This window comes from Grus americana, chromosome 2 (genome assembly GCF_028858705.1).
Source record: "Grus americana isolate bGruAme1 chromosome 2, bGruAme1.mat, whole genome shotgun sequence".
Lineage (NCBI taxonomy): Eukaryota > Metazoa > Chordata > Aves > Gruiformes > Gruidae > Grus > Grus americana.
Genome location: NC_072853.1, coordinates 103,210,958 through 103,227,031, shown reverse-complemented (window position 1 = coordinate 103,227,031; position 16,074 = coordinate 103,210,958). Strand labels below are relative to the sequence as shown.

The window sequence follows — 16,074 nt, the reverse complement described above, 5'->3', positions numbered from 1 at the left end:
GCATTGCTGTACTTCCTCCTTGACTTTACACAAGAAACCTGTGGTAGAATCTACACAAGCATTCCCATGCTTTTGTTACAGGTCCATAGAACACCTTCCAAAGTACACAACAGGTGCTCTCAGAAATTCAGGGCATGGTTTTCTTCAAGGAGAATGACCAACCTACTCAACTCACCTTAAGAAAAATATAAAGAATTAAAGTGAGTGGAGAGGTTGGTATATATATTCTAATTATCAGCGCTCAAAAGAGCAACTTATTTAATCAAGTAATCAAAATAAAGAAACATAATAAATATGCCTGTCAACTTTTAAAGGTTTTATAAACCTACAAGTAGTCGAACAAAAGTAATGAAAATCACAGATAACCATTTGTGTGGAGTAAAGTTACTTAACTTATATATATAAACTTATTACAGCATATCACCTGCACTTGAGAAACACATTGACTATGAAAGACTGTAACTCTGGAAGATGCAATCTAAACTAGAAGGAATTTCATCCACAAGCTTTGGAGGGTTATGTTGATCAAACAATATAGAGGGGAAGAAGCAGATCTGTAACAAATTGATAGTTCCTTGCTAGATCCTACAGCTTGCCAAATCTGCCTAAAAGCCAGGTATAAACAGTTTGTATAAATAACTGTTAATTAGTACCTGCAAACATACCTTCAATAAACCTGTATACCTACCTAATTTATGAACTCAACCCATCATATCTACAGCATTTTTCAAGTCACCAAAACACTCCTGGGTAACCTACAATAGAACCACCTGGTAATTTTCATGGTCTGGACTAAGTCTTTGCCTACATAATCCTCCTCTTTCCCTTTTTCTTCTAAAGCACAACACCTACTGTGAAGCTTACAGATTCCAGCAAGAGCTTCCCCTGCTTCAATTCATAATCATCCCTATTCCTCAGAGATGATAACATTGTCCTACCTCAAAACAAAGGACAAACCTATCGCAAATTGTCAGATATTCAAGTATTAGCGAGATGGGGAAAACTACTACTATGGCAGACCATCCTACAAGCTTGCAAATGTTCATAAAAACCATTCTTATCTAGTTCAAGAATCAAGACAACATAATTTAAGCCGAATCTATTTTGCACAGTTTTAAACTACCTTTTCTGACAGTTATTCCATTCAGACAGAGAAGCAAATACATTTTATTTATGATGAAACTGATTTATCACTGTGTTTGAATTAGAACAACAGCACCAACTATTCTGGTTTTTAGAAAGTCCATTTACTTCAGATCCAACAACTGTTTCCTCCAGACCTTGTGTCCACAAGCAGTGTTCGACAAAATCCTAGAGAAGAGACAAAACCCTCAAAAAACTAACTATAATCATATCCTCCACTGTAAGAGTGCTGTCCAATGGACACACCAGAATTGTGGAGCAAAGTTTCTCCTTGCTCACAACGATAGCACAGCTGGAAATTATTCAGAATGGGAAGCAAAGAAACATTTTCAATCTTTGCCTGAAAACTTAATTTGATAGCAGACCCTTAAACTAGCTTCTTCAAATTGCTTAACCCCCATTTCAAGAAATTCGGAGTTATTTTAATTCAGACATTCATGAACGTTTTCCACGCTAACACACAGTACCTCACAGCGTATTTACTAGCGACGCCCAAATAAGCCACCCAACGTGGGCATCCCGCTCGGAAGTAAACTACTGGCAAGGGACGCGAGTTGGAGCGGAGTTGCAGGCGGCGCCCCGCGGGGCCGGGGGAACGAAGGCCGCACCTGTGGGCGCGGGGCTAGCGCCAGGACCGGCAGGGCCGAGGGCGCCCTGCGCATCCTCCCGCGGGGCCCAGCGGCACCACCCGCCGCCACCACCGCCTGTCCCGGCCCCGTGCCCCGCCGCCGGGCGAAGGGAAGAGCGGGGCACGCTCCCTCACAGGGGTGGGCCAAGGGGGGCGGCCTGGGAGAGCCAGCGGCTACCGAAACCTCCTTCTTGGCCTACAGGGGGGCCGTCACCCCTCCCCACCCTCCCTACAGACCGGACAGGCGGTCCTGGAGCCCTACAGAGCAGCGGGGCTGGACGAGGGGCACACACTCCCCCGCCCGCTGCTAGAGATTAAGGGGGCGGCCGAGGGGGGGAAGGTGCCGCCCCTACTCGTACCTGTTGTGCCTCTGCGCCGTGGCGGCGCTGGTGTAATAGGCCGCTCTCCGATGGGTGCTGCGCGGTACCGGGTGCAGCGGGATCTGGTCCGCCATCTTGGGGGCGACCCCCTCCGCCTCGCGCCAGTCCGCTTCCCCCCCGTCCCCTCCTCCTCCTGTCGCCCCGCCCCGGCACCGCTTCGCCTCACCCCCGCCGCCCGCGAGGTGCGGCCGGGACCCCTGACGTCACGGCCACCGCCAACTGGCGCCAGGAGGAAAGAGGCAGCAGCGGGGCGGGGCCTCGGGATAAACAAGGAGGCGGGGCCTCGTGGAGGGGGTGGTTCCGGAGCGCGCGAGGCCGGCCGCGTTTTGCAGGGCGGGCGGGGCAGGGGCTGTGCCGAGGGGGGGCGCGTGGGGCGCTTGGTGGCCGTTGGGACGCGGCCTGGGCGTGCCGGTCTGGGGTGCCTGCGGCGTGCGGCGGGGTGGGCTTCCCCGAGCCTTCGTTAAAGTTGGTCAGGTTCAATTTTCAGCTTCTGAAGTACCAGATGAGCCATGAAGAACAAGAGCCAGAGGCTGTGCGGTTGGGATCCGCGCAGGCCTAGTGGCACGGGACATTTCAGAGGAACCCAAGAGTTCAGGGGTTGAACAGAAATTGCAGCAGACAAACCCCAAAAGTGGTCATCCTCAGTTAGCCTGCAGACGCCTGTTATTTTTTAAGTTGATCTAGGTAGGCTCCCCTTTCATCTCTTGGATGGCAAGGACTAGCTGTCACCTGTGTTGGATGTCAGTGAATACTTGCGTGATCACAAAGAGCAAATAAAAGTGCTGTTCATTGACAATGTTTCTTGCCGTTAAACAGAGACAGTTTTTGTGAGCCAGAGGTATTGCCACATGGAAATGGGCATTCTGCAAGTCAGGGATAATGAACCAGCCTATGGGACGTCACAGGGAAAGATCAATACACAAGTCACCACAGAACAAAAACTGGTTTGGAAGACAGATGTGTTCATAGACCAACTGTAGGATGTTATCCCTTGATATTCCTCTGAAATTCAATGCTGTGGGGACCAAAAGGCCTAGCAGCATCACAAATATGGAAGACTTTCTGCAAAAGGAGAAGAAAGGAAAATATATTTCTTTCTCAATGCCTATTCAAGGCAGAAGAAACACCCAATAAAAAATTAAAAGGGAACTGTGTCACAGTTAACCCCAGCCAGCAGCTAAGCCCCACGCAGTCACTCGCTCACTCCTCCCCAGTAGCATGGAGGAGAGAATCAGAAGTGTAAAAGTGAAAAAATTAGTGGATTGAAATAGACAGTTTAATAGGTAAAGTAAAAGCTGTTTTCCCCAGCAAAACAAAACAAGGAATTCATTCACCACTTCCCATGGGCAGGCAGGTGTTCGGCCATCTCCAGGAAAGCAGGGCTCTGTCATGCATGACGGTTACTTGGGAAGACAAATGCCATAACTCAGAACATACTCCTCTTCCTTCTTCTGCCCCTCGCTTTATATGCTGAACATGACACCATATGGTATGGAATATCCCTTTGGTCAATTGGGGCAGCTGTCCCGGCTGTGTCCCCTCCCAACTCCTTGTGCACCCCCAGCCTGCTTGCTGGTGGCGTGGGGTGAGAAGCAGAAAAGGCCTTGGCTCTGTGTAAGCACTGCTCAGCAATAACAAAAACATCCCTGTGTTATCAACACTGTTTTCAGCACAAATCCAAAACATAGCCCCATACTAGCTATTACGAAGAAAATTAAACCTATCCTAGCCAAAACCAGCACAGTCTATCAGGAAAAATTTTCATTCAAATAATTTTCCACCAAAAGAAGATAGCAAAATATGTCCAAAGTGCAGAACACCAGATTAAATGAAAGACATGTCGCAAAAGCTTTTCTTGATAATTTTTGCCTCTCTTCAATAATGTAAGTTGCTGGGGTCACCTTTCCAGCAGAAAATTTCAGATTTCTTAGTAACAGTACAGTAGGAAGCCAGGTTTCACCGTCTAGTTGTACACCAGTCATTTTGCAAAATGCCTTAAACTTACTAATTTCAAAATATGGTGGAATGAAAAAAGATTTCACAAATGACAAAAATCTTCAGTTATTTTACAGAATGTCTGGGCTTACACAAGATGATAAAAAGACCAAGGTCTTTGGCAATTAATTGCTGATTATGCAAATTACTCAAGCCAAAGGTGCCAGTAGGATGCCACCTTCAATTTTCTAGAACGTAGGCTTTTTTACTTTTGTTGTTCTGAAAATACTGCATGGCAGAAAGATACTCATGGTACAGGCGAAACCTTTGGTCTGCTGGATTGTGCCCTGCAGCGTGTGGTGTGGTAATGGCAGCGCTGGCAAACAAGAACAACAAACGGGTGAAAGAGTTGCGCTCAGAATCATAGGACCATAGAACCATAGAGCAGCCCAGGCTGGAAAGGGCCTCAAAGATCATCTGGTCCAACTTTTCATGGGAAACAGAGCCTAGATGAGATTATCTAGCACCCTGTCCAATTGCATCTTGAAAACCTCCAGTGATGGGGACTCCACCATGTCCCTGGGGAAGTTGTTCCAGTCATTGATTGTTCTCACTGTAAACAATTCCTTTCTTATGTAGAGATGAAACCTCTCCTAGTGCAACTTGTACCCATTACCCCATGTCTTTTCCATGTGCCTCCTTGTGACGAGAGAGCCTCCATCTTCTTTGTAGCCACTGTTTAAGTACTAGAATACTGTGACAGAGTCCCCTTGAGCCTTCTCTTCTCCAGGGAGAAAAGACCTAACTCCTTTAATCTTTCCTCATAGGGCAGGTTCTCCAGCCTTTTCATCATCTTCATGGCCCTCCATTGGACCCTTTACAGTCTGCCCACATCCTTCTTGAATTGTGCAGCCTGACAAGCGATGAGGCCACACCTGGAGTACTGCCTCTACTTGCCAATGCTAAATGAAGTTGCTCTGATGACCTAGATGTTTCAGACTGAAATGTTGCTGTACCTTAGAACGTACCGTCTACCTTAGAATGAAGGGGAATGATCAGTACTGAGGCACCACAATACAGTGTACATTGAAGGATGTTCCTATCTGCTGGAGTGAAGGTCATGAAGCACTGGCAGTGCTTAAGATAGCTTGCCAAGTGCAAATTTCTAAACAGTATTTTGACTTTAAGCACATTGTCTGGTTCCTGAACTCACCAACAGACACAGAACACTCAAAGTTGAACCAGGAAAGCAGGAACAACAGTGTTGTGGTTTAACCCCATCGGCAGCTAAAACAACCACACAGCTGTTCACTCACTCCCCCCTCCCAGTGGGATAGGGGAGACAATTGAAAATGGAAAAGGAAAAAAAAAACTCGTAGGTTAAGATAAAGACAATTTAATAGGGCAAAACAAAACAAAAACCAAGAAGATAATAATAATAAAAATATACAAAACAAGTGATTAACAGCACAATTTCGCACCACCTGAAGTGGATGCTCCGCAAGACCCTGAGCTGATCTGACTCCTGGCCCACCCTCCCTGTTTATAAGAACTTTATAACTTACAAACAGAACATGATGTCATATGGTATGGAATATCCTTTTGGTCAGTTTGAGTCAGCTATCCTGGCTGTGTCCCCTCCTAGGTTCTTGGACACCCCCTGCCTTCTCGTTGGCAGGCCAGTATGAGAAGCTGAAAAGTCCTTGACTGCTTGGCAACAACTAAAAAATCATTGTGTTATCAACATTATTCTCATCCTAAATCCAAAACACAGCACTATATCAGCTGATGGGAAGAAAATTAACTCTGCCTCTGCCGAAACCAGGACAAACAGTTTATGCAGGAGGCACACGGCTCATATGGGAATAAAAAGGAAAAATCCCTCTGCTGGGATGTGGCAAGACTTTGCTGGATATTTGAAGGGCTGCACTCAGAAATCCCAAAAAGGGGGAAGATATTTATTTAGATTTGTAACTCTGTGTGGTGGGTTGACCCTGGCTGGAGGCCAGGTGCCCACCAGAGCCACTCTATCGCTCCCCCTCCTTAACTAGACAGGGGAGAAAAAATATAATGAAAAGCTTGTAGGTTGAGATAAGGACAGGGAGAGATCACTCACCAATTATTGTCATGGGCAAAACAGACTGAACTTAGAGAAAAATTCATCTAATTTATTATCAAGCAGAACAGAGTAGAGGAATGAGAAATAAAATCAACTCTTAAAACACCTCCCCCCACCCCTCCCATCTTCCCGGGCTTAACTTCACTCCCAATTTCTACCTACTCCCCCTCAGTGGCACAGGGGGATGGGGAATGGGGGTCACGGTCAGTTGATCACACATTGTTTCTGCCACTCCTTCCTCCTCAGGGGGAGGACTCCTCACATTCTTCCCCTGCTCCACCTTAGGGTCCCTCTCACGGGAGACCTCCATGAACTTCTCCAACGTGAGTCCTTCCCATGGGCTGCAGTTCTTCACATACTGCTCCAGTGCGGGTCCCTTCCACCAGGTGCAGACCTTCAGGAGCAAACTGCTCCAGCATGGGTCCCCCACAGAGTCACAAGTCCTGCCAGCAAACCTGCTCCGGCGTGGGCTCCTCTCTCCACAGGTCCCCAGGTTCTGCCAGGAGCTTGCTCCAGCGTGGGCTTCCCACAGGCCACAGCCTCCTTCAGGTGCCTCCACCTGCTCCGGCGTGGGGTCCTCCATGGACTACAGGTGGAATCTCTACATGCCCTCATCCTTCCTCCATGGGCTGCAGGGGGACAGCCTGCCTCACCACGGTCTTCTCCACGGGCTGCAGGGGAATCTCTGCTCTGGCACCTGGAGCACCTCCTCCCCCTCCTTCTGCACTGACCTTGGTGTCTGCAAAGTTTCTCACATCTTCTCATTCCTCTCTCCGGCTGCAAAAGCTCCCTAGGTTGTTTTTTTCCTTCTTAAATATGTTATCCCAGAGGCACTACCACTATTGCTGATTGGCTTGGCCTTGGCCAGCGGCGGGTCCATCTTGGAGCTGGCTGGCATTGGCTCTGTCAGGCACAGGGGAAGCTTCTAGCAGCTTCTGGCAGAAGCCACCCCTGTAGGCCCCCCTGCTACCAAAACCTTGCCACACAAACCCAATACACTTTGATAATCATTATAAAGTTGATGATAGTACACCAGTAGAATCATTGCTGTACAATGTAATTTAGGTTGGAAGGGATGTCCAGATGTCATGTAGACCAAGCCCTTGCTCCAAGACATCAGGTTTGATATTAGGTTGTTAGGGCCATGTGCAGTGGAGTATTGAACACCTCCAGAGACAGCACAATGTTTCCACAACTTCTCTGAGCTACCTGTTCCAGTGTTTATCTTGTGATAAACAAATTGCTAATAAGTAATCAGAATTTCCCATGTTCCAACTTGTTTCTGTTGCTTCTTATCCGATAACCATGCACCTCTAAGAAAAGTCTAGCTCCATCTTCTCTGTGTCATCCCATTACATAGTTGTATTCAGCCATAAAGATTCCTCTTAGCCTTTTCTTCTCCAAGCTGATCACAGTGAGCTTTCACTCTCTCCTTATACATCGTGTTCTCTAGCCCCCTGACCATCTTGGTCACCCTTGCGTAGACTCACTCCAGAATGACAGTGTCTTTTTGCAGTGACAAGACCAAAACCGGACACAGTACTCTGGTAGTCCAGATACATTCTTACAAGGGCCAAACAGAGGAGAAGGATCACTTCCCTTCTTGTACCTGCTGCCTAACTGTTTATTAATACTGCCTGAGGTGTGTGTGGCTGACTGCTACAAGGGCACGTTGCTGTCTCATGTGCACCATAGTAGGTTACGGTGTGGTACTGCCTACCTCCTGCCTGCTCTGCATTGATGGCTGTACTTTACAGAATCATAGAATCATTTAGGTTGGAAAAGACCTTGAAGATGATCAAGTCCAACCAATAACCTAACACTGCCAAGTCCACCACTAAACCATGTCCCTAAGCACCACATCTACACATCTTGTAAATACCTCCAGGGATGGTGACTCTACCACCTCTCCGGTCAGTCTGTTCCAATGCCTGACAACCCTTTCAGTGAAGAATTTTTTCCCAATATCCAATTAAACCTCCCCTGGCACAACTCAAGACCATTTCCTCTTGTCCTATCACTTGTTACTTGGGCGAAAAGACCGACACCTACCTGGCTACAACCTACTTTCAGGGAGCTGTAGAGAGCAATAAGGTCTCCCCTCAGCCTCCTCTTCTCCAGGCTAAACAACCCCAGTTCCCTCAGCCCCTCCTCATAAGATTTGTGCTCCAGTCCCTTTACCAGCTTCGTTGGCCTTCTCTTTGGACATGCTCCAGCACCTCAGTGTCTTTCTTGTACTGAGAGGCCCAAAACTGAACACAATATTCAAGGTGCAGCCTCACCAGTGCTGAGTAGAAGGGGACAATTACTTCCCTAGTCCTGCTGGCCGCACTATTTCTGCTACAAGCCAGGATGCTGTTGGCCTTCGTGGCCACCTGGGTACACTGCTGGCTCATGTTCAGCTGGCTGTCGACCAATACCCCCAGGTCGTTTTCCGCCAGGCAGCTTTCCAGCCTCTCTTCTTCAAGCCTGTAGTGTTGCATGGGGTTGTTGTGACCCAAGTGCAGGACCCAGCACTTGGCCTTGTTAAACATCGTACAGTTGGCCTCGGCCCATCGATCCAGCCTGTCCAGATCCCTCTGCAGAGCCTTCCTACCCTTGAGCAGATCAACTCTCCTGCCCAACTTGGTGTCATCTGCAAACCGACTGAGGGTGCACTCGATCCCCTTGTCCAGATCATTGATAAAGATATTAAACAAGACTAGCCCCAGTACTGAGCCCTGGGGAGCACCACTTGTGACCGGTCACCAATTGGATTTAACTCTGTTCACCATGACTGTCTGGGCTTGGCCATCCAGCCAGTTTTTTACCAAGCGAAGAGTGCACCTGTCTAAGCCATAAGCTGCCAGCTTCTCTAGGAGAATGCTGTGGGAGACAATATCAAAGGCTTTACTGAAATCCAGGTAGATAACACCCACAGCCTTTCCCTCATCCACTAAGCGGGTCACCTTGTCATAGAAGGAGATCAGGTTGGTCAAGCAGGACCTGCCTTTCATGAACCCATGCTGGCTGGGCCTGATCCCCTGGTTGTCCTGCACCTGCCTGGTGAGCACACTCAAGATGAACCGCTCCAAAATTTTCCCTGGTACCGAGGTCAGGCTGACAGGCCTGTAGTTCTCCATATCATCCTTCTGTCTCTTCTTGTAGATGAGCATCACATTTGCTAACCTCCAGTCAACTGGGACCTCCCCAGTTAGCCAGGACTACTGATAAGTGATTGAATAATCAAACACAACCCTGAAAATTTTCAGCATAACAATTATGCCAGCCTAGGTGGTTTCATGGCCCTTGTTATTACAATTCTGCACATCTCACAACTTTAGAATTTTAACTTATATATTTTAACTTGAGTTATATGTTCAGAATCCTCATGTGGCTAATGAATTTACTGCAGTTCACTGAGGCCAAGAGAATGAAAGTGATTTCTTCAAGTTTACTATTTGATTCAAGACTGTGGCAGAGCAGTTTTCGAACAGAACAGCAATCACCTAATGCACAAGTTAGCAGCCTAAAACCAATCTTATTGTCTCTGCAGAACTTTGATTCAGGTTATTTGGTTATATTTCTCATTACTTATCAGGTTATTTGGCCTGTAATTATCTCTAATGTTAGTCAGTTATGTGTACATGTTTGTAAATTTTGTACGTATAGACAAATACATGATCTAGCATATATAATAAAAGATTTATTATTGGCTGACTTGTAAATATCCCAACATGAGACAATCATTAGGAACCATAAATGCCATTAGAGTCTTGATTTCTTTCTGAGTCTCATGTACTTTGTAAATCATTATTTTATTTATGACTACTTTAAGGTTTTAAAAGAGAAATACTTCAGTTACCTGTGTGCAGAGAGACTTTGAACCAGAAAGCTTTCTAAGAAATGGAAAACGATGGGTTTTTTAATAAATCAATGGCCAAGAGAATGATAAAACGGAATATTTATCACTTTAAATGCATGCAGTTTTGCTTACTTCAAATATGTGTTTAAAACTTGCAGTTAAGACAGTTGCTGGAAATCGATCATGATCTCAGCTTCTTGGTCATTCTAATTGCCCTTTTGCATCAGTATTTTCATAAAATGGTAAAAGTTTTTCAGGGCAGGGACTTTGATTGTGTGCAATCTATCATCATTCAGTTCTGCCTTTAGATTATCATGTAATCTTGTTTTACATTTTTAAAGAAAATTCCTAAAGTTTATATAAAAGTTTTTTAATGTAAAATTGAGACTTTGGCATATGATATTTAGGGATTTTTCAAGATGCCTGTAGCAAATGTGCCTGCCTTTTGAAAATAATATTTCCTTTTCTATTTACAAATCCCAAAAGGTCACAGAAGAAACTTACTTTTAATCCAGATTTTGCTAGTCAGGCATGTCAGGCAGGTGTTATTATGCAATATAAAAAAAAAGCTTTTGATTTCAGGACAGAAATATGTTTGCATTTCATATTAAGTACTGGCTAAATAACATTTGTCAGTTAAATATCATGATAGCATACATTTATGATAATAAGTAAATGTAACACCGTTCTGAAATAAAATTTATGTATCATCCTTTCCTTATTTCTTTTTTGCATGTTTTTGCATTTATAACAAGTGGCAGAGATCCAGAACCTATGATTTATTGATCTTGTGAACTCTTGGTTTAACTAGGAATGAGCTGGCATGAAAACTGTTTTGCATTTGTTGCACGTATCTGCTACAGGGGCAGAACCTATCTGTAACTAGTTCTGCCTGATATCCCCAGAGGGCATTTTCTAATAATTTATACTTTTGCTACCATTCTACTTCTGCTCTAAACGTTCAAGGTTAAGTGCTCCCTTCCTCCTAATCCTGTTTATGTATCAAGTCTCAGCTAGGGTAAGGGGGGAAAACAAAAGACAGTTTGAAGCTAATTCATTCTTCAAGGTGCCGTGCTGGACCTTGTTTGTACCAACAAGAAGGGGCTGGTGGGCAATGTGAAGCTCAAGGGTAGCCTTGACTCCAGTGACCATGAGATGGTGGAGTTCAAGATCCTTAGAGCAGTGAGGAGGGCACACAGCAAGCTCACTACCCTGGACTTCAAGAGAGCAGACTTTGGCCTCTTCAGGGACTTGCTTGATAGAATACCATGGGGTAAAGCCCTGGAGGGAAAAGTGGCCCAAGACAGGTGGTTAGTATTCAAGGGTCACCTCTTCCAAGCTCAGGAGCAATGCATCCCAACAAAGAGGAAGTCAGGCAAAAATGCCGGAAGGCCTGCATTGATCAACAAGGAGCTACTGGACAAACTCAAACACAAAAAGGAAGCTTACAGAGGGTGGAAGTAAGGGCAGGTAGCCTGGGAAGAATACAGAGAAACTGTCTCAGCAGCCAGGGAGCAGTTTAGGAAAGCTAAAGCCCTGACAGAGTTAAATCTGGCCAGGGACATCAAGGGCAACCAGAAAAGCTTCTATAGGTACATCAGTGATAAAAGGAGGACGAGGGAAAATGCAGGCCCTCTCTGGAAGAAAACAGGAGACCTGGTTACCCAGGTATGGAGAAGGCTGAGGTACTCGACTTTTTTTGCCCCAGTCTTCACCAGCAAGTGCGTGCTCTAGCCACACCATCCAAGTCGCAGAAGGCAAAGGCAGGGACTGGGAGAATGCAGAACCACCCACTGTAGAAGAAGATCAGTTTCAAGACCATCTAAGGAACCTGAAGGTGCACAAGTCCATGGGACCTGATGAGATGCATCCATGGGTCCTGAGGGAACTGGCAGATGAAGTTGCTATGCCACTATCCATCACATTTGAGAAGCTGTGGCAGTCTGGTGAAGTTCCTACTGACTGGAAAAGGGGAAACATAACCCCAATTTTTAAAAAGGGAAAAAAGGAAGATCCGGGGAACTCCAGGCCAGTCAGTCTCACCTCCGTGCCTGGCAAGATCATGGAGCAGATCCTCCTGGAAACTATGCTCAGGCATATGGAAAATAAGGAGGTGATTGGTGACAGCCAACATGGCTTCACTAAGGGCAAATTGTGCCGGACAAATTTGGTGGCCTACGACAGGCACGGAAATCATGCCTGACTAATCTGATAGCCTTCTATGATGGCATGACCGGCTGGGTGGATGAGGGGAGAGCAGTGGATGTTGTCTACCTTGACTTCAGCAAGGCTTTTGACACTGTCTCTCACAACATTCTCATAAGCAAGCTTAGGAAGTGTGGGTTGGATGAGTGGACAGTAAGGTGGGTGGAGAACTGGCTGAATGGAAGAGCCCAGAGGATGATTGTGATAAACGGTACAGAGTCTAGTTGGAGGCCTGTAGCTAGCAGTGTGCCCCAAGGGTCAGTGCTTGGTCCAGTCTTATTCAACATATTCATCAATGACCTGGACAAGGGAACAGAGTGTACCCCCAGCAAATTTGCTGATACAAAACTGGGAGGAGTGACGGACACACCAGAAGGCTGTGCTGCCATTCAGCGAGATCTTGATAGACTAGAGAATTGGGCGGAGAGAAACCTAATGAAATTCAACAAGGGCAAGCGTAGGGTCCTGTCCCGAGGGAAGAACAACCCCAAGCACCAGTACAGATTAGAGGCTGATCTGCTGGGAAGCAGCACTGTGGAGAAGGACCTGGGAGTCCTGATCAACAACAAGCTCTCCAAGAGCCAGCAGTGTGCCCTCGTGGCCAAGAAGACCAATGGTATCCTAGGGTGCATTAAGAAGAGTGTGGCCAGCAGGTCCAGGGAGGGTATCGTCCTCTACTCTGCCCTGGTGAGGCCACATCTGGAATATTGTGTCCAGTTCTGGGCTCCCCAGTTCAAGAAAGACAGGGAACTACTGGAGAGAGTCCAGCGGAGGGCTACAAAGATGATTAGAGGACTGGAACTTCTCTTGTATGAGGAAAGACCGAGAGAGCTGGGTCTGTTTAGCCTGGGGAAGAGAAGACTGAGAGGGGATCTTATCAATGCTTATAAATATCTAAAGGGTGAATGTCTAGAGGAAGGGCCCAGACTCTTCTCAGTGGTGCCCAGTGACAGGACAAGGGGCAATGTGGACAAAATGGAAAACAGGAAGTTCCATCTGAACATGCGAAAAAAAAGCTTCTTTACTTTGAGGGTGACCGAGCGCTGGAACAGGCTGCCCAGAGAGCTTGCAGAGTCTCCTTCTCTGGAGATATTCAAAACCCACCTGGATGCAATCCTGTGCAACGTGCTCTAGGTGATCCTGCTCTAGCAGGGGTTTTGGACTAGATGATCTCCAGAGGTCCCTTCCAACCCCTACCATTCTGTGAATCTGTGACAGGGTTACAGCATTGGTGGATAAGGGAAGAGTGACTGATGTCATCCACCTGGACTTGTGCAAAGCTCTAAATTGGAGACACATGGATTTGATGGATGGACCACTCAGAGGATATGGAATTGGCTGGACACTCGCACTCAAAGAGTTGCGGTCAATGGCGTGATGTCCAACTGGGGACCAGTGATGAGTGGCATTCCTCAGGGGCCAGTGTTGGGACCGGTGCCACTTAACATCTTTGTCAGTGACATGGACAGCAGGATCGAGTGCACCCACAGCAAATTTGCTGACGACACCAAGCTGTGTGGTGGGGTTGACACACTGGAGGGAAGGGACGCCATCCAGAGGGACCTTGACAGGCTGGAGAGGTGGGCCTGTGTGAACGAAGTTCAATAAGGCCAAGTGCAAGGTCCTGCATGTGGGTCGGGGCAATCCCAAGCACAACTACAGGCTGGGCGGAGAATGGATTGATAACAGCCTTGAGGACAAGGACTTGGGGGTGTTGGTGGACAAGCTCAACATGACCCAGCAATGTGTACTTGCAACCCTGAAAGCCAACCATGTCCTGGGCCACATCAAAAGAGGCATGACCAGCAAGTTGAGGGAGGTGATTCTGCCCCTCTGCTCCGCTCTGATGAGACCCCACCTGGAGTACTGCGTCCAGCTCTGCGGTCCCCAGTACAAGAAAGACATAGACCTGTTGGAGCATGTCCAGAGGAGGCCACGAAGATGATCAGTGGGCTGGAGCACCTCTCTTGTGAAGCCAGGCTGAGGGAGTTGGGATTGTTCAGCCTGGAAAAGAGAAGGCTCCAGGGAGACCTTATTGCAGCCTTCCAGTACCTGAAGGGGGCCTACAGGAAAGATGCAGAGAGACTGTTTACAAGGGCAGGACAAGGGGTAATGGGTTTAAGCTGAAGGAGCGTCGATTTAGATTAGATGTTAGAAAGAAATTCTTTCCTGTTAGAGTGGTGAGGCACTGGAACAGGTTGCCCAGAGAGGTTGTGGCAGCCCCATCCCTGGCACTGTTCAAGGCCAGGCTGGATGGGTGTTTGGGCAACGTAGTCTAGTGGAGGGTGTCTCTGCCTATGGCAGGGGGGCTGGAACTAGATGATCCTAAAGGTCCCTTCCAACCCAAACCGTTCTATGATTCTATGATTCACTATCCGTCTTGGAGCCAAATTGTAAAATCATTTGTACCAGAGTAAATCTGTGGAAGTGATACTAAAATCAGTTGAGTATAAAACAAAAGAAATGAGTTTCAGTAAGCCTCACATAATGTTACATGATACAAAATTTACATTACTTTTACACTAGGTATTTTCTCACCTCATCCTTCAAACCACCTTGCATTTCCATTTTAATTGTGGAACTTTTTTCATCAGTGATGAACCAGCTCAGTATCTGTCTTCAAATTTTCAGCAAATTGCAGATGAGTCCAAGATACGTATAGGCTTTAAAAAAAAAAAAATCAGTGGCAAAACCTGAGCACGGCAACACAGAAAGAATCCTGTTGTCTTTATAGGAAGAGCTGAAGGCAGCAAGGAAGACTAAACCAAATAAATTCTTACACTGTCAGAGTGAGAGAGCAGGACAAATACGAAATAGAGGGAGCGAAAACAGCTACATTTATCAGTTTTAATAATTCTAATAGCAGTGCCTTCATATCTTCAATCCGTATCAGTAGGATGTAACCAAATGTTGTCTTGCTGTGGGAAAGAACAAAATTGGAGATACTATTTTCTCTGAGAGGATCCTTGTTTCAAAAGATTACTTCAAACAATGGAGCTCTATGCAATTCAGTTATACACCAAAATCAATGAGTTTAAAAACACCAACAAGAAGTTAAAGTAATCATATAAAATATTACTACACTATAAACCAAAGTGGAATGCATTAGGTAGTAGAAACAAAACACTACTCACGTATTAAAAAAGATTTACTGTTGTCTACATAACTACAAGAAGGAAAATTCTATTTCTACAAATTCTATTTTTAATATTCACAGCATTCAGTGTTTGTCAATTAATTTGTGCTCCCAGCTGTTACATTTCTTTCAGACTTTCCTTCAAGGTCTTCTCTTTGGTAAATGTCAACTCTCTGCAGCTCTGCAGGATTTATGGACTGCTAAATCTCTGCTCCTCCTTTTGTAGTCCATCCTTACCAAACTGTGGGTCCCACAGCACCAGCTTCACACCAGCTGTGTGCCACCCTCACCTCTAGTCCACTCAGTCTTTCTTTTAGAATAAAATTCCAGAAATATCCCCATAGCAGAATTATGTATATGTTGTATTTTGGATTTTGCTAGAGTTACGTCTTTTAGCCAGTAACAGGTCTGGCTGAAAAGGCATTTTCTCCAATTCACTTGGCAACAGATGAGGCAAAAAAATCCAAGCAAATCCTAGAGTACTTAAATCAAATTGATTTGGAAACAAAGGTACACTTTGGTGATTTCTGATACAAATATCAGTCGTGCCTTCATTTAAGCTATTCATTGTTTAAAACCACAATGATCATTATTTTACTGAGCTTTCACAATGACCCTTCAGTGCGTACCATCTAGTAATTGCATACAGTATGTCTTCAGTTATGTTAATGTCTAAGTTAAAAA

General features: G+C 45.9%; 1 protein-coding gene across 2 annotated transcripts in view; it reads right to left on the bottom strand.

Moving 5' to 3' along the window:
* The window catches only part of ATP9B (ATPase phospholipid transporting 9B (putative)), a 183,029-nt gene extending 180,773 nt beyond the window's left edge, over nucleotides 1-2,256 (bottom strand). For both annotated transcript variants that reach the window (XM_054814848.1, XM_054814849.1), the window contains exon 1: nucleotides 2,131-2,256. In XM_054814848.1, coding sequence (XP_054670823.1) covers nucleotides 2,131-2,225 — 95 coding nt within the window. In that variant the 5' untranslated portion in view covers nucleotides 2,226-2,256. The remainder of the gene's footprint in view (nucleotides 1-2,130) is intronic.
* Between the last annotated feature and the right edge of the window lie 13,818 nt (nucleotides 2,257-16,074).